Below are 26,334 nucleotides of genomic sequence, written 5' to 3' on the forward strand. Positions count from 1 at the left end.
ATAGAACAGCAAATAGAAAACCGTGTGCAAAAGCTAAATACCGAGAAGAAGCAAGTACAGGACTATGTCAGTCGCATCCAGGAGATCACTGCATCGCTGGACTTATCTGTTCAGCCAATATGTAAATAAGAGAGACTCCATCGTATGCTGTTTTGCATTTGTTTTATTTCAAAATGTATGCTATTAAATGAATTCTTTTGTTAGCAAGATCATCCCATTTTTATAAATATAAAAGTAATGAGCTACAGCTCCTTGGGGCAGGTAGAAATGCCCTGGTCATATGCCAACACTCTTCATTACCTATCTAACAGGGATGGCAATGGACCCTCACATGGTTTACCAGGGAGCTACAGCTGCCATGGGCGTAGCACTTCCCTGAGGTTGGCAGCACCCCTCTTCAAACTAACAGACGTTTATTATAAAACAATACTTGCTGCCACCAAGAATAAATAGCTCAGCTGATATTAAAACATACAGTACATATCCATTAAAACCTTTTGATTTTTCCTTCAGTTCTAAGGCAATCAGCCACACCTCATAGAAAAGTGAAGGGAGTGGAAACAAAAGTGCGTAGTGAATGTAGGAAGGAGTTGTGAGAGGCAATAGCCATAGCGGATGGATTAGATCTGTATGGTATGACCCCCCCCCCCCTGTCCTGCACTTGCACATAGCTCAACTTGCATAGAGACATGGGTGTCCCCCAGACACCAACACGTAGGTACAGCCTCTAGCTCAATCTTGTGCCAGGAAAGACTGCCAACCGGCCTAAAGTGAGCCCACAGCCTCTCCAAAGTGTATTTTCTGTCCAGCCTTAAGTTTGAAGTTGAAATCCTTCGGTGCTTCAAATATCAGGACTATGGTGGAACCAAGGTTAAATTCTCCCAGCTGCTCTCCTTTCCGCATTGCAATGCCATCCTGATTATTATTACTTACATAGCTAACATCGTTATGAGAACCTTTGCTGTAACGCGGACTGTTAGTCTGTAAATCCTAATGGGGAAAAAGAAAAAACAAGCAATACATTATTTTTAGTAATCACCACAGCTTCATTCCATTGTAAAATGTTATTTTAAAGCCATCATGTGCAGTTTCTCCACAGTCTCCCTGCTCTAGGCAGGACTGGCAGCATTTTAGTACATAGGGTTATGTGCCAGTTTACCTGGAGACCTATTTTCCCAGGCACATGCACAGAAAAAATGGTAACCACCCTATTTTCCCAGTGCTTATGTAGGACCCCAGAGAGGCTAGTGTTACAGAAATAGGTGCAGGCTGTGTGATGTGGAATCCTCTGGAACTAGGGAACCTCTGTGCCCCACACACCGTTCCCCCATTATTGCTATTTATCTGGTAACTTTCTTGTTACCAGATAAATAGCATCGATGATCCTAATATTATCCTGTGGTCCACCTTTACTGAGTGAGTTGTGGCGCAAGGAATAACACGACTCACCAACTAGACTATTTTAGTGTCACGTCTTTTGATATAAACTATATATTATCCATTTTTAGGCTCATTTGGAGCTATAGGGGTATATTCAATGCCACATGGCGAGCAGTGCTAATATCTCACGGGTCAATATTCAACTGCCAACCCTCCTTCACTCACCATTTCCACCTCGCTGGTTCTTTTCAGTGAGGCGGAAGCGGCAGGGCTTGCTGCACATAGCAGAAAACCTCACCGTTTGGGGGACTTCTCGCCATCTGCTTTTCAGCGATCCTCGCTTAATTAAATGCACAGAGCTCCTGAATTTTTAATGGCCATAGGAGCTTCTGTACTGTGCAGTGACCCTGGAAGACTATCAATCATGAGGAGAATCTAATCCTGGCCCAGGAAAGGCTGTCTGCTGTCCAGACAGGAGGGCTAAAGCCATACTTGAGTTTGTAAGGAAACCATCTTGTCCCTTGGAAGAAACACTCACTAGGAGCTAGAATTGAGCAGAGTACCTAGATAACACACCTGTGGTGATAGGCTTGACCTATGCCTATTTATGAGCCAACCATGGGGTATGAAAATTGTATAGTCATGACAAGATTATCTTGAAGGTTGGGTACTGAGCCACCATTGGTAGATTGTACAGGTAAAGAATGATGGTGATCCTTCGGAAAGGCATATTGGCTGCAATTATTTACAAAACTTTTGTGCAACTACAGGAAATTGTCAATAAACCAAATGGCAAGCGCTGAAACTATTTCTCAGCTTTGCAATTCTAACCAATCATTTCCAAATAGCTACAACCCATGATTACTTACCTGACCCTCTCCTTCAGGGAGAAAATTCCTGGGCTTCCCTGGTAATGTATGATTGCCATCACCTGTGGTGAAACACCTTTGTTATCAATTACCTACCTCCCCACAGGTGATGGCAATCATACATTACCAGTGAAGTCCAGGGACAGAGCATTTTCTCCCTGCAGGAGAGGGTCAGGTAGGTAAGTATGCTACAACCTCGATATGCAGACACCATGAAATTATTACATTCTGGCACCTGAATGATAGATCAAAAGTATTCCAAATTTATTTTTTTACCCCGTTCTCACTGCAAGGCAAATTCCCTGGTCTAGCATGTCGACCAGATAATTTGCCTTATAACACAGTTTTTTTTTGCCGTCTGAACGGGACAGCCAGTGTCTGCGTACTCGGATCTCATACACAAGTAAAACCCTTTGTACCTGTGTATGAGATCTGGGTATACAGACACGGGTTGTCCTGTTCACCCTGCAAAAAAAAGTGTCAAAAGGCAAATTTCCCGGGTAGAACTGCTTCACCCGGAAATTGCCTAGCAGTGAGAACGGGGGTCTGTCACCGCAGCTCCCCGCATTTAAATGTCGGGTAAAAGCCGTGTAGTTCACACTCGCACTGTGAACACGGCATTAGAGACTAAGTAGAAGAGGGGAAAGAAAGAATTGCAGTTTTAGATGCTGCAATTTTCTCATCCAAAAAATGACCAAACAGAACATTTCCATGAAAGTGAGATTCTAGGGCAGGGGTGTTAATACCAGTGCCCAGACACAAGTTTGTTTTCTGCACCACCTGTGGCTCTGTAAAACGTATTTTATAAAGCTCCCAGTAGGAGCAAAATGCATTAGTGGAAAAGGACCCCCCTTATATTGATGGACCTGTACACAGACTGCAATATGAATGGTAACTTGCTTGGGAGGATTGAACTAGTACAGTGTAGATCCAGACAGTAGTGGCAACAAGATAGCAAACCATCCCAGGCAGACGAGTGAACACTCCAGAAATCAGTGGTCACACCTTGCATCTCCCACAACGTAGAATATGTAATAAGAGAATGCCACTACATATACTACAACTATTACTCATAGTACAGTATACCAGTGGTTCCCAAACTGTGCGCCTAGGCTCCCTGGGGTGTCTCGGGACACTTGCAGGGGTGCCTCTGGTTGGTCGTCCAGGACCAATTCAAATTATTTATGATCAATTATTTCTGGACAAAACTAGTGCTGGTGGCTGTCAATCATAAAATGTGTACAATCAGAACCAAATCCTGCCCTTTACCACATATAAACACCATTTTTTGGGGCCTAGGGGTGCCTTGGAAAAATTCTGATACTTTTTAACTTTTATACAATGTCGGAGAATCAGGCAAATAATTTTTAGATATAACCAGTTAATTTAGACTAAATTTTAAAGGCGTTAGATTGTGTGTATTCTTCCATACCAGCCTTTATAGCTTATTAATCCAGAAGAACAATTGATCTGTACAATGTGTCGTTTAGGAATTAATGCACCACGTTGGACAATGTGATTTGGCAATCATTGCACCTGTACCCTGAACATGGAGGATTAAATATTAGCTCCAGCATCTGATGCATAGAGGAGACCAGCAATAGGCCCTGTACCTGTATAACCCCTGAATTCATATAGGTTCCAATAGCAGTGGCTAAGTGATGACCAGCATGGAGGACAGGTCTGCGTTAGGACCTACAATCAACTTAGGACTAGGGTGATGGTTAGTATACTTACCTGACCAGTCAGCATTCCCTCCTTTGTGATGCTGCTACCCGTGTCCTGACCACCGACATCCCCAAAACACCATATATATTCCCCTTCACACTACACAAGCACCAAATGGTAAGGTTGGAAAAACTAACTATGACCTGACACCAAGCTGTGAGGCACAGGGAAGGGAGAAGAATAGTCCCTCTCATTCTTACAGTCTATCAGGTGCAGGGAAATGGCTGTCTAGTGTTGAAGAGGAGGAAAGATAAAGGCAGAGCACCAAAGATCACTATGGCCCTTATTCTGAATCGTGCGGTGCGGCCGTACCGCCGATGTTTTCAGTCTGCACATGCGCAGAGGTCAATCTGCGCATGTGCAGCCCAATTTGCCGCAGACGTAGTTCGTCCGCCGCAAAGGGGGCGTATAGGGGCGTGAGGGGCTTCATACCCTCATTTCCCTATGCATACGCCCCGCGTTTCATGGGCGTTCCCATGCAAACGCGGGGCGTATGCATGCTAATGAGGGTATGACGCCAGTGATGGGGGCGGGAAGCTGACGTCGCCGGATGTCAGCTCTCAGCCCCCATACAAGCTATCACACGGACGATTGTCCGTGTGGTCTCAGCTTGCGGGACCTGGTGGGGCGTGCGGCCCTGCCTTCGATGGTCGCCGACCATCGAATGCAGGGGGCAGCTCCCACCATGGTGGAGGCGTACGCCCCACCATTTTCTTGCGGATCGCCAGCCGTCCGTGTACGGACGGCCGTGGCGATCCGTATCGTGGGCGGGGATTGGTTTGTGCGGCCGGAGCACCGTGTGCGGCTCCGGCCGCACAGATCTGAATAAGGGCCTATAAGTGGGTACACCACTTGTTATGGAGAAAATCAGATGATAGTTGATTCCAGGGACCTGTCACTGACTGCACAGCACCAACACATGCAATTTATATTCCTGGTGGTACAGTGGCAGAGCCAAGAACTGGACTACCACTGTGCTCCCCCCCACAGTGCACCAGATCCCGGCTGCATGTTCTGCAGACTGGCTGCTGTTGTGGACTCATTTGCCAGTGCACCAGCTACTAGTGCAGGGTCCACTTAAAGTGGTCAGTGAGTGTGTGGTGCGTCAGCTGCTCTACCGACTGCTCATAAATGAAAAAAAAAAAAAAAAACAGCTGAATATGTCCTTAGGAACCAAAAAAAATAACTGCCTGTGCAGATGGTGGGTGACATATTATGGATAAGCCTGTGCTGGATGAGACTGGCGGTTGGTGCCAATGCTCCTCTACCTACAGTTCCTTGTATCCCCATGAATACAGGTGGATTAGCCAGAGGATTGGGAACACCTTAAATCTCTATACCCCCTGATGCGATTGATCCTTTTGTATTATGCATATACACCTCCTGCTCAATCACAAAGCTTCTTAATATTCTCTATAAAACCTAAAAGCTCTTGTCTGGGCTTCTGTGTTTTTGTAAATCTCCAGTAACAGAGATGGGGTGTGAGACAGAGGACTCAAAACAGCAAGCCCAATTTTTACTGTGCACCAAGCAGCACTCTACATTTCTACTGGGCCATACATTCCACAAGCTTGTGCCCATCCAGACTTAAGCTTTTGGACAGTATTGATGTACTAAGTACACACATAAGATACATAAGATACAAGTATGCTACTTTCAGCCTATACCTTTCTAATTTCCCTCACATTGTCCTTATTACATGTTTAGCAGAGGCTCTTCATTGTAACGCTGCAATAGCTTTTTGTAATATGTAAAACAAAACCCAAAAGTCAGCAATATTCCCACATGCAGGCCCTCCATACCTAAAAATTGTACTTATAGTCTCAAAAAAATACTTACCCTGTCAAAATATATACGTATAGATCCCACATTTGTGGCTCCAACTGCAGTGAGTGAGAAGAATCCATGTTTCCAGCCCCCTGTGAGTACAACTCGCTCATTGTAACAGAATAATTCTTTTATCCATTTAGCAACTCCTGGATTCACAGACATAAGAGACCCTGTAGGAGCAGAACATATTTACACTTCATCATTTTGCTAGCCTCAGTCGTGGAACTCCCCCCTACCACATCAATTTCACACACAACCAATACTTCCCAGTTTACATAAGCTTGTGTACCTGCAGAGCATGCAATTCACAAAGCTTGTCCTGTACCTACACAATACTCCAGCCTATGGGAGCTATGAGTACAGCATTTTATCATTCTTTGCTATTGTTGTGATACGAGCTGCACTTCAACATGGAAACCACATTTATTAATTCACCAGGTCCACTTTGGAAGTCGAAGTGCAGCAACAGAACTTCTTCCTCTCTAGAAAAAAATTTAACCCTTTGCGTGCCAAGTGAGTTTGTCAGAATTGGTGTGAAAATTGGCAAGCAAACATTTTTATTCATCATAATGACCTGTAATGTTACCTTATATAGGATTTTTTTTGTTTACACATCACTTATTTGAATTTATCTATCAAATATATGAGATGTTGGCATTTTTAGCTAATATTTTGCACATCTTTCAGAGATGTAGGTTAAAGCACACTACAGACATTGCAGCACACATGACCTAAACAGACACATCAGTCACCCTGCAAACAACAAGCCCAACCCTGTTACTTCAATAATACATATGGAAGGGACACATGTCAATATTAGTTTCAGTTTTGAGGTTGAAGCTCATTCAATGCTAATATCAGCGTGACTGCAGCTACCTGGAAAATGGCGTCGGTGATACACATTCCAATCTGTCGGTGAGTGAAAGCAGTGATAGTCACCAGGAGCCAGATAGATCACACAGTGATATAGTTCATTTCCTTTCTGAGTTACCAGCTGGTCCTGGAATGAAGCTGGAATATAAACAGAAATAAAACAGTAATTAACTCCTATGAGAATTTTAATGACAGTACACAAGTACATAAATAAGCAGAGATCTCCGATCGCAGATAAAAACACCACACTGAACATCATCACACACACAGATGGCGTCCGTCCGTAGAATAGAACTCATCGCTGTTCTACCCGATAGTAGTATAATGGATCAGAGAGGGGCAGCACCTTCACCAAACCAAAAACTTAAAAGGTATGGACTAACACAAATGCTGAGCTTACTTTTACTGAATGGCACGCTTTCAGTCCACGTCTGTGGTCCTAGGAAGGATTCTAGGGAATAGGTTACGCCTTTAACCTGCTCTACCTCACAGTTTTTCACTCTGCCAAAGTGCAAGATCTTTCCATCAGATGGGCTGATCTAGATAACAGTGACAACATGATTATAATCATACAAATGCAGATATACATATAAAAGTGATGGAATATACAATGAAACAACTAAAAGAAAAACAAAAAATACTCCCTTACGGCATGGAAAATAATGGCTATTGTGGGTAACAGAAGACACCCTGGCCACACCAATCCAAAATCACTGCTCAAATACAAGTCAGCCACAGTAATATTGATATAAGTAAGTTATGCTTATGACAGGGATAATTAACTACACATATAGAAACCTATTTAGACTGAACACAACATCACATAACTAGTGTTAAAGATAAGTCATGCAGTGGGATATTACTACTGGTATAGAACTATAGTAGTGCAAACTATGTGTATGTGTTATGGCCACACATGCACTGAGAGCATAAAGGCAATTATCTGCATGACCAAACTTTCCTGATGACAACCTAGCCCTGCACACAGCAGACCTATCCTCAACATACCACACAATGGGAGTCGCACAACGGCCGTGCCTGTGGCTTCAGTTTCCTGCGGAAGAACTCGCTGAGGTTTCGGTACTGGTGCAGATCTTCTACTGCTGCCTCCTTCATATTCACACCAAAAGTCCAAATATAAAGACTGTACACTGGTTTCCTCAGCCATGTTGGTAGCTCCACCTGATTTAAGCGTCCCCAAGCCCGTGAAAGCAGTCTAGTTGGCACAGACTTGTAGATGGCAACCTAAATGCAGAGGAAGTGCTGGATAAATTATCATACAAGAAATTGTACAGAAATATAAACTATTCTAGTGTTTTATTGGCATATAGAGGTCTAAAGGGTTCCGCAATACTGCTTCATGCCGATAATGTATGGTGTACAGGCGACCCCATATAATTCAGCCATGAAGTCACAATATTGCACACTAGTAGCCAAACAGGCAAGAACTTGGTGCAAACTATAAATTGCAAATATAATATTGTTAAAATGATGACAATGGTAAATAATATACTATTATAAAAAAAAAAAATCACTTTACAAAAAATAATGCAGTCACAGGCCAGTATTCAATGCTCTGGATTCACCGAGTTGGGCTGTTTCCACGCTCTGCGGTGAGTCTTTTCACTGAAAATCTGATTCACCCTATTCAACGATAACTGTTCCCCCGAAAGCGAACAGTGAATGCCGGACGGTTCTCCGTTTCATGCTCGCTGGTGTATTTCAATGGGGTTTTGACTCTAATTCGCCAAGAGTATATTCAATGCTAGAATGGAGAACTGCTTTCACCGTTTTGCATTCACCATCTTTGTAGGGTGAACTGGAATGTGTTCTTTTAAAATAAAGGTTTTTATTTTTATTATGTGAAGGGGCATGCTATTTGGATTCATGTACTTGCAGCACATGAATATATATTTAATTTTTTTTTTTTTACATGGCGTCATCAGGGGGGCGGGGAGCAGCTCAATAATATTCACTGCGCTGGGTCCCGCTCATTACTTATGCACGAGTGTGACCAGCGCAGCGCTCCACCTCACAGCCCTCTTTCTCCCTGCTGCTGTGTGCAGCATCCGGCGCAGGCAGGGAGGCTTCCATCTCCCTGCCTTCCACCATCCCCCTGGCTCCCCCCTGTATTCACCAGGGGGTTTAAAATTCACCATCAGGGGCAGTGAGCCCCTGACGCGTTGAATATGGGAGAGGGAGGGCTGGCGGCTGACTGCGAGGATGGAGAATGCCGGCGAATGTGCACCGAATCCTAAACAGAAATTCAGTGTTGAGGTGGATGTCAAATTAGTCATGGGTAACGGCTTGTACTTACCCTACTTACTGCTTTATCTCCAATGCAGAGAATCCAATATCACATAGTGTGTACTAAGGCGGCCAATCCCGGGATCTGGATCGGCAGGATCCCGGGATTTGGCCCCTAAAACGCCGGGATTTCAATCCCGGGATTTTGGGATTAGACTGCGCATGCGCAGTCTAATGCCGGGCAGCGTCTGAGCGTGTGCTCAGACGCTGGCCAGCTTCTCCCTTCCCTGGCAGTGCGAATTACAGCATCGCCCGCCGCCAGCCCACGCGCCCAGCTCCTGCTGGCTTGCTGCTTAACTACGTGGCCGCCCACCTCACCGGCCCATCTCCGGTGATTGGCCGACCACCCTCCCTTTTTTTTAAATTATGGAAGCCAATCCCGGGAAACATGTTCGGATGAGGGAGACCTTGTTAATGACTGTCATGCTGTAACCACAGCATGACCGTCGCTCCCTCCCACCATCAGCAGCAAGTGTGAATGCACTTGCCAATGCCTGCTCAAAATGGGCATTGGCAGGGATCTTCTAGTGTGCATGTGTGCCTTTACAATGGAAACAGATTTTTCCCATTGTCTGTGGGACTGGTCACTGGCTTCCAGTTTTGGGCTATAGGGACTTAAGGACAAGTCATACCAGAATTTCCTGCCAGCTCCCCGGGAGGGCTCACATACAATTTAGCACTTGATCTGCCAATTATTGCATGCGAGGGTGCCTGGCAGCAGGAGAATACAAAAAAAACTATTCAAATGAATGGGCAGCCACTGATTGGCTGAGAGAGCTCAGCGGCCACCTATTCATTTGTGTTGTATTTTTGGTTTTTCATTCATCAAGCTCTTGGCGTCCCCCACATCGGATGCAATACATCACAGGACCACGCATCAGATCGGATGTCATACACATGTGATTTGTGAGATCAGGCCCAATTGCATAGTGTATGGGGTCCTTATTTGTTATCAGAAATGCAAAGGCCATTCTAGTCAACCATTTACAGATATGTCCTCAACGACCTCTAGCCTCAATATGCTATCCTGTGTGAGACGCCTGAACGAGCGAGTTGCACGTCTTTTTCCAGTGAATGTGCTTCACAGGACCGATTCATTAGATATGCGGCAAATTAAATATAAAATAAGTGCACTCTTATGAAGCGGTTATTGCGCTGCATTGCACATAGGATCAACATTCATCACAGGTCAAGATGCATGGCACCAGGAACACCGACAAAGGATGTGTATGAGGACTTCTACTGTATGTACTGTTGAACCTGGTATGGGCAATATTACAGTCATTCCCTTATGGAAAAAAAAAAAAAAAAGAAATATGGGTATACAAGAAACTCATGACCGCTGTTCCCAGTGATTTCTCTAATGTTTATATTGTTAAATCTCAGTGTGCTTATGCCATGGGAAATGCAATATATTTCGCTTCATTACTTTGTTATACAGTATATACTGTATTGCTGCTTCAATTAAAAGGTTTTGGACAAAACAGTCCTCACTTTGTTTCACTTCACGGAGTAAAATAAATGACAAATTCCATGAACATTATAAAAATAAATAAAAATCAATTTGAGACGGGAGGAAACCCGGTTTCAAACATAAAATGCTGAATATCTTCGCTATCAAGCCAATAAACTAAAGATGACAATGGAACAAAGCTGCCCTAATCAGTCTGAGGGGCATACACACATTGAGATGCATGCTAAACTTTTGTGCTAGGCAAATATTAGGGTGATTTTCTGATCAAGGGGAGGGGCTCACAGGGAGAAACAAGGGGAGGGGCTCACAGGGAGAAACAAGGGGAGGGGCTCACAGGGAGAAACAAGGGGAGGGGCTCACAGGGAGAAACAAGGGGAGGGGCTCACAGGGAGAAACAAGGGGAGGGGCTCTAAATCTCTAGATCGCTGAAGTTACTTGCTAAGCAATCCAACGAGATTTTGACTACAATTAGTCAAGATCTAGTCAGGCGATGGCGATGCATGGCCATCGCTTGGTGGTATACGCAATGAACAATCCATGCTTAATTTCTTAGCAATCTAAATTGCCCGGTGCATAAACCCTTTGTCCGGTAAGTTGTAGCCTCACAAATCAGTGCTTGGTGAAACCTCTGTCAGCTAGCTGATGGGTAAGAGGGGGAATTTGTTCATACCACACTAGACAGGAAGAGCTCCCAGATAGAAAATGTGAACCTGCACCCATATCAAACACTACACTAGTGCAATTAACTGAAACATCCTGGGAAGAGAACGATTCAAAAACATAACATCGCCATGATCTATAAATCCAATAATGAAGCAATGGCTGTTATCCCTGTAACATGGCCTGTAACATGGAAATCCACCAGCAACTAAGGACTGGTATCACAGACACTTTCTAATCCTTATTAACTGAATCCAGTTATCCCTTTCTTTGTGCTATTTTGGTTCTCTTCTCTAACACAAAAAAAAAAAAAAGAAAATAAGATTGCAGTAGTGTTTGTTAACAGCTGTATGCGATTATTAGGAGACAAATAAAGGTTTGCAAACAGTATAAAAAAAGGCAAATAAGCATTGCACACAGAATTGATATTTTCAGTTGCAATGGAAAAAAATGGCTGAGGGGGAGCAAGGTAAATAGTAGTGTAGGAGGGTATACGGATGGCCGACTGTCAATAGGTCAACACCATGGGCTCAACATAGTCAAACGGTCTACACAAAAAAATAGGTCGACATGGCAAAGGATGACATGAGTTTGTCACAATTTTTCCCCCCAAATATTTTGGCTTTAGCTTGTGTTGACAGACATTGAGGTGAGCTAGGTAGTGTAGGAGAGCAGTGTATGCAGGAGACTCTGTGCAGGGAGAGGGGTAGTGTAGGAGAGCAGTGTGTACAGGAGACTCAGTGCAGGGAGAGGGGTAGTGCAGGAGAGCAGTGCATGCAGGAGAGTGAGGGGTAGTGTAGGAGAGCAGTGTATGCACGAGAGGGGTACAGGATGATGGTTAGTAGAAAAACAGTGTGTGCAGGGTGAGGGGTAGTGTTCGGAGAGCAGTGTGTACAGGGGATTTGGTGCAGGGAGAGGGGTAGGAGAGCAGTGTGTGCAAGAGAAGGGGTGAAGGGTGAGGGGTAGTGCAGGAGAGCAGTGTATGCAGGAGAGTGAGGGGTAGTGTAGGAGAGCAGTGTATGCACGAGAGGGGTACAGGATGAGGGTTAGTAGAAAAGCAGTGTGTGCAGGGTGAGGGGTAGTGTTCGGAGAGCAGTGTGTACAGGGGATTTGGTGCAGGGAGAGGGGTAGGAGAGCAGTGTGTGCAAGAGAAGGGGTGCAGGGTGAGGGGTAGTGCAGGAGAGAGGGCGGACCCAAGGATATAGAATATCACTGATCATATTAGAATATTTGATTGTTGTATTATCACCCCCTAGGAGGTTTGAATATTTCATAGCACAAGACATGTAATGTATAATTGAATTAAGTTTTAATAAATATTTCTATTAGTACACAACACAAATATTGATAGTCGTCCACCCCAACAAGACCCCAACAAGACATTGAACAATACAATAAAGTGTGACTAAAGGATAGTACTTCCTAATCATAGTATAGCGGGGGTTATTCAGACCTGATCGATGCTCTGCTACATTGCAGAGCCCCGCGATCAGGTATATTGCCGCCACACCAGACTAAAATTCCATTCTGTCCAGGTCTGCGTATTCCTTAGCAGGACTCGCTAAATGATCTGGATCAGCGAATAGCAGCAAATCCATTCGCAAGCCGCTCACATCAAACGATTTTCACATTGTGTGCAGTCTGTGCGTACCCAAGACTTAGGCTAGGGCCAGAGATAGTGATCAAGCAGGACCAGCTGGGCTGGTAGGAGCCATTACAATGGCTCCTATGCAGCTGCCAATACATACGCATCAGTGCGGCAGCTGGTGGATCCTACCGCAGCATGCTAGCGGGACGACTGCATTTTAAGAACAACACATACATTTGAATGTGTTCACAGTATAGCAGTGCCTGGCTGTGTGCCTCTTGAAATCTGGTCAGCAACGGCCGGATCCGGACAGAATGCTGTGTGACCACACACACACACACACACACACAGGCTCCTTCTGACCAAACGGGTCCTGCAGTGTGTGGCCCCAGCCTTACTCGGCAGCTGCGATAGAGGTTTGGTCAGAGCGGACATCACTCGACTTCCCCTAAAAATGCTCGGGCATGTCTGGGCATGTCTGCGTTTTACCTGACACTCCCAAACTCTGGCTTGCGTATGGCGAGTAATCAATAAAAAAACTAGCATGATTTTATCACGGGTGCTACGATCCATACGCAGTCTATCATTAATCGTCCAGCCTGTGAATTCACAGCCATGCAATCAGGTCTGAATAACCCCCATTGTCCCATAATGAGCTGTGCATTATGGGTTATGGGTAATTTGGGTAGATGCATGATGCAGTGATAAGAGTGGAGAAGTGTGCTGTGGTAACCAATCAGCTGCTACGTATAAATGGTTGCTATGGCACGCTATTATTACCACTCCATAACTGTCCTCTTAATTCCTATGAATTATAGACAATTAACATAGATGACTGCATGCACAGTGCTTAGGTGTACACACATAGGTGGGTACTTGTGAGTTATCTGGGCGCCCGATTTTTTGATTGTATGCCTTAAGTTAAGGCATACAATCAGATGCGATGCGATGCGATATCGCATCGCATGCGACCATCGGATGCGATGACCCGATTTTTCCATAGGAATCAATGTTAAAATGGACTGAGTCCATTTTAACATGGAATTCAATGGGAAAAAGGGGTCCTTTTCATACCCCTACTATCCAAGTGGGCATGGAGTTGGATATAAACCTGTGGCGAGCGTAGCGAGCCACCGAGCCCGAAGCGTGGCGAGCGAAGCGAGCCCCGCGAGGGGACGGTATTCCGTGTCCGCTCGCCACGCTTCGGGCTCGGTGGCTCGCTACGCTCGCCACAGGTTTATATCCAACTCCATGCCCACTTGGATAGTAGGGGTATGAAAAGGACCCCTTTTTCCCATTGAATTCCATGTTAAAATGGACTCAGTCCATTTTAACATTGATTCCTATGGAAAAATCGGGTCATCGCATCGCATCGCATCCGATGGTCGCATGCGATGCGATGTCCCGATCCGACCCGATTTAGAAATCGGGCGCCCGGATAACTCACAAGTACCCATAGGTGTATTATAGGGTTTGGTTCTGACATGCTATAGAATACCACACGTGTATTACAATTCTATATACACGCACACATTTTATACACCGTAGTAAGTAAATAAATACAAGAAACATAACTAACATGCCCCAGTCCTTAGAAAGGTTACAGTGTGATTAGTAAGTATGGGGACACTTACCCTGCTGGAAGGCCGCCATCCCACTCTAGCCAAGGGCCTAAGTGCAGCAAATGGTAAGAGGTAATAAAGGATTGTGAGAGGCCAGGAACGCAGTTTCAGGGCTGACCTAGACATACAGGTCAGCTGCCCCAACCTCCGTCTCAGAGCCAGCTGAGGGAACTGCAACCTGTGGGACCAGACATAAGTGTCAAGAGATCCTGCAAGGACCAAGGACCTGCCTCATCTGTGGCATGTGCACAGCCTACACTAACCCTGAGGGTCACTGAACAGGAAACCAGCTTACACCACAGACTTGCAGTACACATTACTAAACAGATATCGTAACCAAGGGCCCTTGCATACAACAGCCTCTGTAAGGAATATTTAGACACTGTGGGCGTTTAATCATCTCTAACTTGAAGACCTATAAATCATTTCTAAAAACAAAAGAAACTAAAGAGAACATAAATGTTTAGGCTTCACAAAAAGGAGTAATTTTCAATCTATTCCTACATTCCTTAAATCAAAGCTATATCATACCTGATACACTTCTGTGCTCTGGGAATCTGAAGCAATCACAAGCTGTTAAAGTTTTCTGCCATGATCACATGACACAAATGCACAGCTCATCAAATTATCCCTGACACACAGCAGATTTCCTAAGCTCTACAGAGCGTCCTTCCTCATATCCAAGGCAAACCGTAAAGCAGCTACAATACCCATTCACACAATGCATACAACCATCCTCAGCAATACCGACCACATAAGGACAAAGTACGATATGTATGCATCTGTATTTAGAGCACTTTCAGAAGAACAAGGAACCAACTCTGACTTACTGAAGCATAAGGATACTCGGCTTCAGATCTTATTCATTGCCGGCATCCAGAATGTGAGGTACCCAGAAACCAGGGCCGCCTCTCACTCCCCCCCCTTCACTGCAGACAGCCATGGACCAATCCGTGCATTGCTGCCTTTTTCCCCATCCATCCCTTCCAGAGACACATTCCTTTCAGGCCCGGTACCTCATTCACCCTGCACATGCTGAGCCAGCTGCTTTTTCTGCCTGACTGGCCACACAGTAGCATCATTCTTTCCCTCCCCCTCACACCACTGAATACATAAGGAGCTTTTGACTAATTAGGCCAAACAAAAGCTTAGCCACTGTATACTCTCCCTGTCCTTCCCTGTCTCGGCTGACCTGCACACTGAGAGTACCTGAAGCGTGCCCGTCTGCTGGAAGAGCTATTGATAGGGTTTGCTGGTTCGGAGGGGTCTGATGGTTCCTCCCTGGCCGAGCTAACACCACTGGCTGCTCGCGTTCTGCGGACATTAAGCTTCACTTTGCGCAGGTTACATCTGGAGACTGGAGGGTTGATTAAAGGTTTCCGGCATCTCACCATCTCCTCAAGTGTATGTCCAGGGTGAGCTGGCCCCTCTGTGACAGACACATCATCAGGGCTGAGGCCGCTGTTCTTTCTCTGCCTCTGCCTCTTGTGGAGGATGTGACGACACAGGTGACGACACAGATTAACACTCTGTAATAAGCAGGATGCTATCTTTCGTCTCCTCCTCCTCCTCCTCCTCATCAGCAGCTGAGGGTTAGTCAGTCTGATTGCTGTACAGCATCAATAACTATTCCATTCAGATGAAAAGGCATGCTAATACAACTAACCTTTTGCGGCACCTTGCTAGTAATAATAGTAATTCATGATAATTACTATTATTACTAGCAAGGTGCCGCAAAAGGTTACCCAGCACACAAGCCAAACACGTCATTACAAAACTGCTTCGTCTGTCATAAATGTAAAAACATTTCTGTGCAGCATGCTTCAAAATGTATTATATTAACCCTTTGAGTGCCAACATCTGAGAGATGTGCAAAATATCAGCTAAGAATTTGTTACAAATCTGCTATATGCTGGTATGCTAGCAGCGGTGTCCAACAGTTTGCAAACATTCAATGCACTGTTTTCACCTAGTATTATAAGAAAGGCTACTAAAATAGTAGCCTTGCTTGCCTAGTTTTTCCTAGCCATAAAGCTTAAACGTACATTAAAACACACCAACATGTTTTGCGGAATTTGCCACTTTTCACCGCTGCTGACTGACAACAAATACGGAGCTCTTTGAAGCTAGTGCAAATAGTTTTAAAGCCATCAACTTTTCTACAATGAAAGAGACTTATAGTGTGTACAGACTGTAAGATATGGCTTCCGATGTTGCCGATATAGTGAACATCGGAAGCCATATCACATGCTTTTTTAGGGCTTGCGAGCCCAATGCACGCTCCCGTGTGAGCGCAAATCGGCAGTGAAATAGAGGGGGCAGCCAAGACTATATAGTGCAGAACTGCACTATATAGTCCAAATTGTGCCACTCCATACACGCCGTGAGATGCGAGTCCCAATGCGATCTGATTGCATCGGGACTCGCATAGCACGGCATATCGCCCCCGTGTGTACACACCTTTAGAGCTTGAAAAAATAAAAATACAGACTTTGTAAACATTAATATGTATAACAATAATTTTTTTTATATACAGATTAAGTATCCCTTATCCAAATTATTTTGAAAACCATTATTTCCAGAATATATATATATATATATATATATATATATATATATATATATATATATATATATATATATATATATATATATATATATATATATATAAATATAATATAATATAATATAATATAATATAATATAATATAATATAATATAATATAATATAATATAATATAATATAATATAATATAATATAATATAATATAATATAATATAATATAATATAATATAATATAATATAATATAATATATATATATATATATATATATATATATATATATATTTTTTTTTGCTGAAAGCACTACAGGGGACATCTGTAACTGACAAACGCTGTCAGTCTACTTGTACACCAGACACAGTAGATGGACAGGCTGCCCATGGCCTATATTAGAGAGGAGAGCTAGCAGAAGCTGATTCACAATGGGTAGAAATACTTTGACATTTTGCACAAGTCATTTTACCTTCAAATTACATGGCTTAGGTTGAAGCGAGTAATATGCGAACATACAAAAAGTTCACGTGTGTGTATTTGACAACCTATGTCGATATGGACGCAGTAAGTGTACCAGCTTTGCTTGGCACACTATTAAATTCTCCCCCTATGTCCACTTGGATAGTAAAGTATGGAAAATAAATTAAAACACATTTTCTGAAGAATAAAAACAGGAAAACTCATGTCGACCAATAATGGCCCACCTATTGACTGTCGACAGCATACCATAAGGTGGAGACTGACCATCTCCACCTACATCTTCCTGGTTAACACATACTGATGCTCCCATACCACAGAACCCGTGTCTCAGTATCATGACTAGCTGGTACTGCTCTGTATCACAGTTCCCTGTCTCTCAGTATCATGACTAGCTGGTACTGCTCAATATCACAGTATCTGTGTATCAGTATCACGACTAGCTGGTACTGCTCCGTACCACAGAACCCGTATCTCCGTATCATGACTAGCTGGTACTGCTCCGTACCACAGTACCCGTGTCTCCGTATCATGACTAGCTGGTACTGCTCCGTACCACAGTACCCGTGTCTCCGTATCATGACTAGCTGGTACTGCTCCGTACCACAGTACCCGTGTCTCCGTATCATGACTAGCTGGTACTGCTCCGTACCACAGTACCCGTGTCTCCGTATCATGACTAGCTGGTACTGCTCCGTACCACAGTACCCGTGTCTCCGTATCATGACTAGCTGGTACTGCTCCGTACCACAGTACCCGTGTCTCCGTATCATGACTAGCTGGTACTGCTCCGTACCACAGTACCCGTGTCTCCGTATCATGACTAGCTGGTACTGCTCCGTACCACAGTACCCGTGTCTCAGTATCATGACTAGCTGGTACTGCTCCGTACCACAGTACCCGTGTCTCAGTATCATGACTAGCTGGTACTGCTCCGTACCACAGTACCCATGTCTCAGTATCATGACTAGCTGGTACTGCTCTAGTGTTCCCGCTAGGCTTATTTTGCAGGGCGCTGCGTCCTGCCCCTTTAAAAGCTGCTGAATTCCACCCTGCCCCTTTTTGCCCGCCCTGCGGAGTTAATATGCGCTGAGAAATGACTGTCCCTCGCCGCGCTTCTATTACTCGCCCGCTGAGTGTACACTGCTGAGCGCGGCAGCGTGTGGATACTCCACTCAGCCCTGCAGTCTCCAGAGTCCATAGCCGCGTTTACAGGCTGCTCACCTATGAGCGGCTGTCAGCTTTTCCAGGAAGCATACCTCCTCCCCCCTGACGCGCCGCTCACTACTACTGAGCGTCTGCTTTCTCACTCGGGTAGAGGCTAGATCCCCTTCAGTTTTGCCTTGTCCTGCTGTTATGATGCAGCAGCAGAGATGGGCTCAGTGAGACAATGGGAGGCTGAGAGCAGCAGCACATATACGTAGAAAGTTGCCCAGGACATCTGCTTCATAAAGGTACGTGTGAGGGTCCTGAACAGCTGGGACTCGAGAGAGCAAGAGGCAGCAAGTTCAAAAGTGAAAGCATTGATCAATGTGATGTGCACTATGTGATCAGAGCTGTGACTTTAGCAGGGGCAGCCTGCATTCCTCAGGTATACCCTCACTCTTCCCTTGTCCTGTTCAGCGATTTGTTACTGTCCCGTTAACGATTTGGATGCAGGAAGTAGCTGTACTTTCCTGCATAGTAGTCTGTGATGCTGCTGTGTGTGACATGGGGAGTTATGTAACATCTTAGTTTTCTTGCAGTTTATTTTTTATTTGAAGGAAATATGTGGGTTATTGTGGGGGATATAATATACATTTTTTTACTTTAGGGGAAAATGTTTTTGTTTTCTGTAAAGGGAGGAGTGACCTTAGTAAGTTTAATTTGCGTCCAGCTCCAATTAATAAATATTTATTTATTTGCACTGTTGGTTGGGTCTCCGATAGTAGCTCGTCCTGGAGATCACTAATGTAATGCAATAATTCCTTCTTTGCCTGCCTCAGGCCATGTGCCCCTCTCCCTGGGCAATCAGCAATTACAGACTACTGTGCATGAGACCAGCCCATGCTGCTTGTTGCCGGTACTGTTAGGAAGTGTGGGGCAGAGCTGGGGGGGCACCCCGGGGGCTTAATCTGGCTCTGGCTCAGCCGACTGCAGGTATTTTCTACATTTTAAATGCACCACCTCCCACGAATCAGAGCATGGGTGCCAGAAGGTGGGGTCAGTGATTGGCTACCAGGCTCAGGAGCTGGCGCCATATTTCAAATGGCAGCTGGGTGGTCATGCAGTGATGGGGGAAGTGATCTCGGCTTCTCCTCTCAATAAGGAGGCCGCAGCCGAAGAGGCCAAGCCGGGGCGGTGAGTGTTGCAGGGAAACTGCATGTGTGTCACTGCTGGGGGGCATTATACCTGTGTCAATTATACTGGCAGCATGGCACTACTGGTGACTTTGTCTAAGGTGCTACTGTGAGCATTTTGTCTAGGGCGTGTGTGTCGGGGAAGGGGGGGGGGGGGGGGATTGCCCTCCCGATTGAAAAATGTTCCCTCCCGATTGAAAAATGTGCCCTGCTCGGTGGTCAGCACCCTGCCCTAAAAGAATCCTAGAGTGAAGACTACTACGTATCACAGTACCCATGTCTCAGTATCAGGACTAGCTGGTACTGCTCTGTATCACAGGGCCTATGTCTCAGTATCATGACCTGCTGGTACTACTCCGTATCATAGTACCCATGTCTCAGTATCATGACTAGCTGGTACTGCTCTGTTGGGCAGATTTATTAAGCTTGGTGAAGTGATAAAATGTCTGGGTTTTTTTTTTTTATCACCGGCCAAGCAGCTCCAAACTGTGAAGTTACAGGCTTGGTTTGAAAAATGACAGGTATGAGCCAATTGGCCGGTGATAAAAACCAGTCACTTTATCACTTCACCTAGCTTAATAAATCTACCCCTGTATCACAGTATCTGTGTCTCGGTATCATGACTAGCTGGTACTGCTCCGTATCACAGTACCTGTGTCTCTGGGGCAGATTTATTAAGCTTAGTGAAGTGATAAAATGGCTGGTACTTTATCACTGGCCAATCATCTTCTAAGTGTCAAGTTAAGCTTGCCATACATCTACAGAATTATTGTCCGATCTGGCTGGTTGGAACAAATTCCTGGTAATGGATGAGAGAAAATGACAGTTGACATTTGCTTCGAAATACTGGAAAACTGGCAAAAAAAATAATAATTTTAATATTACCAGGTTTTTGTTCCAACCAGTCAGATCTGACAATAAATGTGTAGATGTATGGCCAGCTTTACAGGCTGGGTTTAAAAAAAAAAAATACAATTCGTGGCTGATGATAAAGTATAAGACACTTTCACTTCACCGGCCTTAATAAAACTTCCCCTCAGTATCTTGACTAGCTGGTGCTGCTCCATATTCCAGTCTCTGTACCGTGCGTATCCTGTGGCTGGTACTGCTCTGCAACCCAGCACCTCAGCCTGCACCAGTGTATACCAAGCAGCAGGCACTGCACATCCCAGCAGATAACATTGAGTATCTTGTGCATGCTGGTATAGCTTCATATTCCACAAGTTGGACATAAGAACTGTGTAGCTGATTCTGCAGCACACCCCAGCATCCAGCTTTTCAGATTGGGAAATATTCCAAGGCCCAGACCTTTATTACAACTATTCCTTCATCAAGTATTTCAGTTATTGAACTACCTGGTTTGCGTATCCAACATAAATATTAAACTCATGTGAAAAACCTACATTGAGCCTTCTAGCTTCTGTCCGACTCCCCCAGACTCCATTAGTGACACGAATTCTAGACAGGTCACAAATCAGGACAATAAAAAGTGCATACATTTCATTGAGGGATACACAAATCGCATGAATGCAGTGACTGCCTCTAAAGATTGTGCAACAAAATATTAAGTTAGGGTTCCATCATTTGTCTGACATTTTTCTTTGCTTTATTTAAAATATTCTGTTGAATCAGAAAAGAACTGCAAGGGCTGTTTCATTAAATATGACAAACAAAGCTTTGATTTTTGATTAAAAATATGGATTTTATTAAGATGCCCATATACTACATGCAAGTTAGTCACTTTTTAGCGATCACTGTTATAAGTAGCATAAAAAGCATCCAAATCGCATGTATATGACAGTTGAATACTGTGAATACCGATCCACGAACTGTGACGCCGATCTATCAACACTGCTCGCCAAAGGCATTGAATACACCCCATTGTATGCAAAAAAAGACTACATACGGTGTATCATATGTAATCCTGCTGCCCAGAAAGCTGGATGGCGGCTTAAAGGGGAGAAGGTGCACAAGTGTATGGCCACCTTTAGAGACACATTGGTGGTTCAATAAAGATCGTAACAAGACCAAGATTGTAGAAATGTATTTAACTCATACTGTACATATATGTATAAATCAGTAGTATGGCCTTGGCACAGATCATTATGTTACATAGTCCCCATACTTGTCTAAGGATTTTTTTCCAACGGTACGCAAAGACATAGAAAAAAAAAATCCTCCTAAATAAAGTAATTCAAAGAGGCACACATTGTCATCTGTGATGGAGGTGCTCAGCTGCTGGATCACTGCTCGTCTGTTTCCATGACATAATGCTATCACTATTCACATCGACAAGTTTGCGATTTCAGCTGCAGACGTGCGCTTTAGATGCAGAAATGTGATCATGTTGACATCAGCCACGTCATCGTACAACCAACACGAGTCATGGTCTAATGACCGTGAGGGAAAGCAACGGTCTACCCTCTCACCCTTACAGACCCCCCCCCCCCCCCTCCCCAACCCTAAATTCTTTCCGTTCTTCCTTAACCCCCATTGTGCTGCCAAACCCTTGCCTCCCTTCCTATCCCCCCTCCCCTTTCCCTCCCAGACTAAAGCTACGATCACCCCAGGTTATTTATAATCAATATGGCGAATGTCAGGATTCTTCCAACATCAGCTTATCCGCTGAGATATCGACCGCCGGCATCATAACCGCATCCCAAAGTACTGCAGTTCAGACAGTGGTATGGCAGTATAATACTGTTAACATAACTATATATATTTTTTTAAGTCTTGTTTTAAGCTTAAAACAAAAGAATAAAGTACTGCTAATTGCATAACCAAACCTAAGCAACTCCGGGTACCTCAGCTAGTGGTACGATAAAATTAGAATTTGTTTCTATCAGTGTGATCTAAAAAAAAAAAAAAAAGTACATTGATGAATATGAATTCCCTGCATTTGGCCCAAGTGACTTCTTCCTGTATCCAATTATTAAAATCTGGCTTGGTGGGAGCAAATTTAGTAGTCATCAACACCATCAATGAGCTGAGACACCCTACTTTTCCCGACAGCATTCAAAAATTGAAAACTCGTTGGATCAAGTTTTTTTTTTTTCCCCAACAAAATGTGATTTTTGTTTTTCACTACACTTCACAAACAAACCCTCGTACATAGTCACCACTACAGGAGACTTGGCTCTCAACACTGGATGAGGCAGACACCGCTTCAGAGGGCAAGTATTTACAGACTGACTAATTAGGAAACTTCCAATTGCTTCATTAGTCCTTGGTGGGGGGAGTACCACCAGGATAAATCAGGTGATTTTTCTTTAAATTAACTATTTTATGAAAAATCAGGAGGTGCATGAAACAAATTTCCCACCCACAATTGAATCTGTGTTACACTGCAAAGAAAATTAAAAAGGTCAAGCATTTTTATCCAGTAATTTGCCTTGAAAACGTGACCTTTTCTTGTGTGAAAGGGTCAACCCAAGAATAAAGCAGGGTCAAGGACCCGGGAATAATAACTTGGGTTGACTCTTTCATAAAAGCAAAGGTCCTGTGTTAAACTGCAAATTACCAGGTAGATTTGCTTGACCCTGTAATTTGCTTTGCAGTGTAAATGGGGCCACAATGGAACTGGAAAAATGACCCGGCATTCAAATGCTGGAATTTTCAGACAATTCTGTCAAAACAGGGTATAAGTGTGCAAAGTTCTCTCAGAACCTTGTGGCTAAATAAATCTACCTGTGTAATGAATCTTAATTTTTGATATGCTACTTTTTCTATCAATAACTTTTTTGTTTAGGAAGCAATCAGCGAACATGATTTAAGCTATGAAGGTCTTCCCTAAAATTATTAATGAACTATACATAGTTTAAACACAGAAGACAACAGAAATATAATCATATTTGTATGGTGCCTCAAAAGCACCACATTTCATGGATTTGGAATTTTTAGCTTTGCCATATCACACAAGTAACATGGCTGAAAGACATCTAATTATGGATCTAGAACAACAATTACATGCAGTATATGTTGCCATTCCTACCTCCCAGGTGTAAGCCACTTTTGGAGGAACATCTATGCCTAGTTTCTCCAAACGATGAACCTTGTAATTCTCATACTGTTTGTAACCAGCATAGCCTCCGCCTGTCCCCAGCAACACATAAAGCGGCCTGAACTTGAGACCCACAGCAGTAGATGCAGCATGTAGTTTTCTTCCATCTGTGAAAAAAACAGAACAGCAATGGGTTACACAGAGGTGCAGAAGGGTCATGAAGGCCACGGGTGAGGAGGGCGAAAAAACGTACAAAAAAGGGTCACCCAGGCCACGGGTGAGGAAAAGTACAAAAAGCGTCACCCAGGCCACGGGGTGAGGAAAAGTAAAAAAAGCGTCACCCAGGCCACGGGTGAGGAAAAGTACAAAAAGCGTCACCCAGGCCACGGGTGAGGAAAAGTACAAAAAGCGTCACCCAGGCCACGGGTGAGGAAAAGTACAAAAAGGGTCACCCAGGCCACGGGTGAGGAAAAGTACAAAAAGGGTCACCCAGGCCACGGGTGAGGAAAAGTACAAAAAGGGTCACCCATGGGAGAGGAGGGTGAGGAAAAGTACAGAAGGGTCACCCATGGGAGAGGAGGGTGAGGAAAAGTACAGAAGGGTCACCCATGGGAGAGGAGGGTGAGGAAAAGTACAGAAGGGTCACCCATGGGAGAGGAGGGTGAGGAAAAGTACAGAAGGGTCACCCATGGGAGAGGAGGGTGAGGAAAAGTACAGAAGGGTCACCCATGGGAGAGGAGGGTGAGGAAAAGTACAGAAGGGTCACCCATGGGAGAGGAGGGTGAGGAAAAGTACAGAAGGGTCACCCATGGGAGAGGAGGGTAGAAGGAGGGTTGCAAGCAAGAGTGGAGGTTCACACAAGAATACAGACACACACTGTTAACTTGCATGTGTGTCAGGGTCACCAGTCACCATCAGTGGAAACACGCTCCTGACTGTCACAGCCTCACAGGAAGACTCGATTTACCGACTCTCAGCTATCTATAGGGAAACATTTAAGTGAACACTCACTGGAGTGGAGGGTCCTCGCATAGACATCGTTCTGGAGTAAACGTCCTCCCTCCAAGAACCTAGAAACAGAAACACACGCAGGGTAAGTCACCAGGGCACTACTGCGGAGGACACGGGGAGAAAAGACATAAACCGCTCCCACTACAGTACTGTGAACCGACCCTACATCACACACATGCATGGTTCTGCCTGTATCCCGCATACAGCGGCTGACAGCAGCATTAGTGCCATATTACCTGCTCAGTTTACACCGGGAGCCGCACACCCTCCACATGAGCAGCGCCATCTTCTCCTTGCTAGTATCCGCAAGAAAGATGAACAAGTGCCGTGTGCCGAGCTCTCAGCCAATTGCACGCTTCGAACCCGATTCTCCACTCCTGATGCAGAGAAAACAACGTGTCACAAGTATAGTCTCCAGCTACGAAGCTGCAGCGCCATATTGTCGGAGACCCTCAACTAAACTGATACATAACAGTGACAGGTCTATGTTTTAATTGCTTTTAAACCTAGAAGAGTGATAAGCTACTCACCAACTCCTAACTTATTTTACAAAATCTAGCAGCCTATACACATTTGGTTGCAATAGTAACCTTTTTAATAGCACTAATTTTACATTGCCTTATTTACAGTTTTACAGTTGCTGCATTTAGATTTTCAAATTGTAGTATTGGGGGGTGTCAAAATGGTAGCAGCTAGTTCCCCTTCGCCGTAAGGACCTGGGGAGGAGAGGGGGCGGGAGAGGAGGAGCAAGGTCAGAACAAGACAACTTTTTTTTGAGCCGACATGTGCCGACAGGCGGTATTTCATGCCCTACCATCCACTAGGGCGTGGAGGAGGTTATTAAAGCTGTGGCGAGCGAAGCGAGCCACCGTGCCCGAAGCATTGCGAGCGAAGCGAGCTATGCGAGGGTCCGATTCTCATTGCCAACTGTGTCCATGTCGACTGTGTCGAGTAAAGCAAGCCCGCGAGGGTCCATTTGGGTCCCTTCTTCTGAACTTGCTCCTCCTCTCCCTGCCCCATCTCCTCCCCAGGTCCTTACGGTGAAGGGGAACTAGTCTCAACCGTGTCAAAATGGCTATGCAGGCCATCGCCAGGGTGTCACCCGCTGAGATCACACCCAAGTGCAAACTACTTTTCAGTGAAAGAAGTCAGGTGCTGACCTGTTACATTGTATGTGCAGTATCTAACTCCTGTCATTGTGTAGGAACCAACTCCTGGGGTGACATTTAGTGGGAAATTTACTAATGGAAATTTGTAAAAAAAACAGGTGTATTTGTATCCAGAAATACACTTATTTTTGACATTTACTATCCCGAAAATACGACAATTCGTAGTCGTATTGATGTGCTATCAAGACGAATACAAATTGCTGTATTTTCGGGATAGTAAATGTAAAAAATAAGTGTATTTCTGGATACAAATACACCTATTTTTTACAAATTTACTTTAGTAAATTTCCCCCTTAATAGGATGAGATATTTTTGGTAATTGTTTCCTAGCACGGCGCTAGGGTTACCACCCGTCCGGGATTACTCCGGACAGTCCGGTAATTGAACCGGGTGTCCGGAGTCCGGACGAGTGGCGTTCCCGGACTATACTTTGTCCGGGAACGGAGCAG

The 26,334-nt window shown here is 44.5% G+C and overlaps 2 protein-coding genes across 6 annotated transcripts in view; one reads left to right on the forward strand and one right to left on the reverse strand.

The window, feature by feature from the left end:
* Positions 1–639, forward strand: part of SFI1 (SFI1 centrin binding protein) — a 40,831-nt gene extending 40,192 nt beyond the window's left edge. For both annotated transcript variants that reach the window (XM_083147791.1, XM_083147801.1), the window contains exon 32: positions 1–639. In XM_083147791.1, the coding sequence (XP_083003917.1) occupies positions 1–129 (129 nt within the window). In that variant the 3' untranslated portion in view covers positions 130–639.
* Positions 149–25,087, reverse strand: PISD (phosphatidylserine decarboxylase). 4 transcript variants are annotated; one of them, XM_083147821.1, is made up of 8 exons: positions 24,953–25,087; positions 24,717–24,775; positions 23,697–23,872; positions 7,689–7,925; positions 7,081–7,219; positions 6,684–6,818; positions 5,817–5,977; positions 149–990 (listed from the first exon to the last, which is right to left on the reverse strand). In XM_083147821.1, exons 1-8 carry the CDS (start codon positions 25,000–25,002, stop codon positions 766–768), a joined length of 1,182 nt encoding a protein of 393 aa, XP_083003947.1. In that variant the 5' UTR covers positions 25,003–25,087; the 3' UTR covers positions 149–765. The 4 variants fall into 4 exon arrangements, with proteins under 4 accessions (XP_083003947.1, XP_083003956.1, XP_083003940.1 ...); XM_083147830.1 differs by lacking the exons at positions 24,717–24,775; positions 24,953–25,087 and adding an exon at positions 14,344–14,509 and having other exon boundaries at positions 23,697–23,866; XM_083147814.1 differs by lacking the exons at positions 23,697–23,872; positions 24,717–24,775; positions 24,953–25,087 and adding exons at positions 14,344–14,509; positions 15,541–16,012.
* Between the last annotated feature and the right edge of the window lie 1,247 nt (positions 25,088–26,334).

This window comes from Crinia signifera, chromosome 1 (genome assembly GCF_055691185.1).
Source record: "Crinia signifera chromosome 1, ASM5569118v1, whole genome shotgun sequence".
In the NCBI taxonomy this organism is placed as follows: domain Eukaryota; kingdom Metazoa; phylum Chordata; class Amphibia; order Anura; family Myobatrachidae; genus Crinia; species Crinia signifera.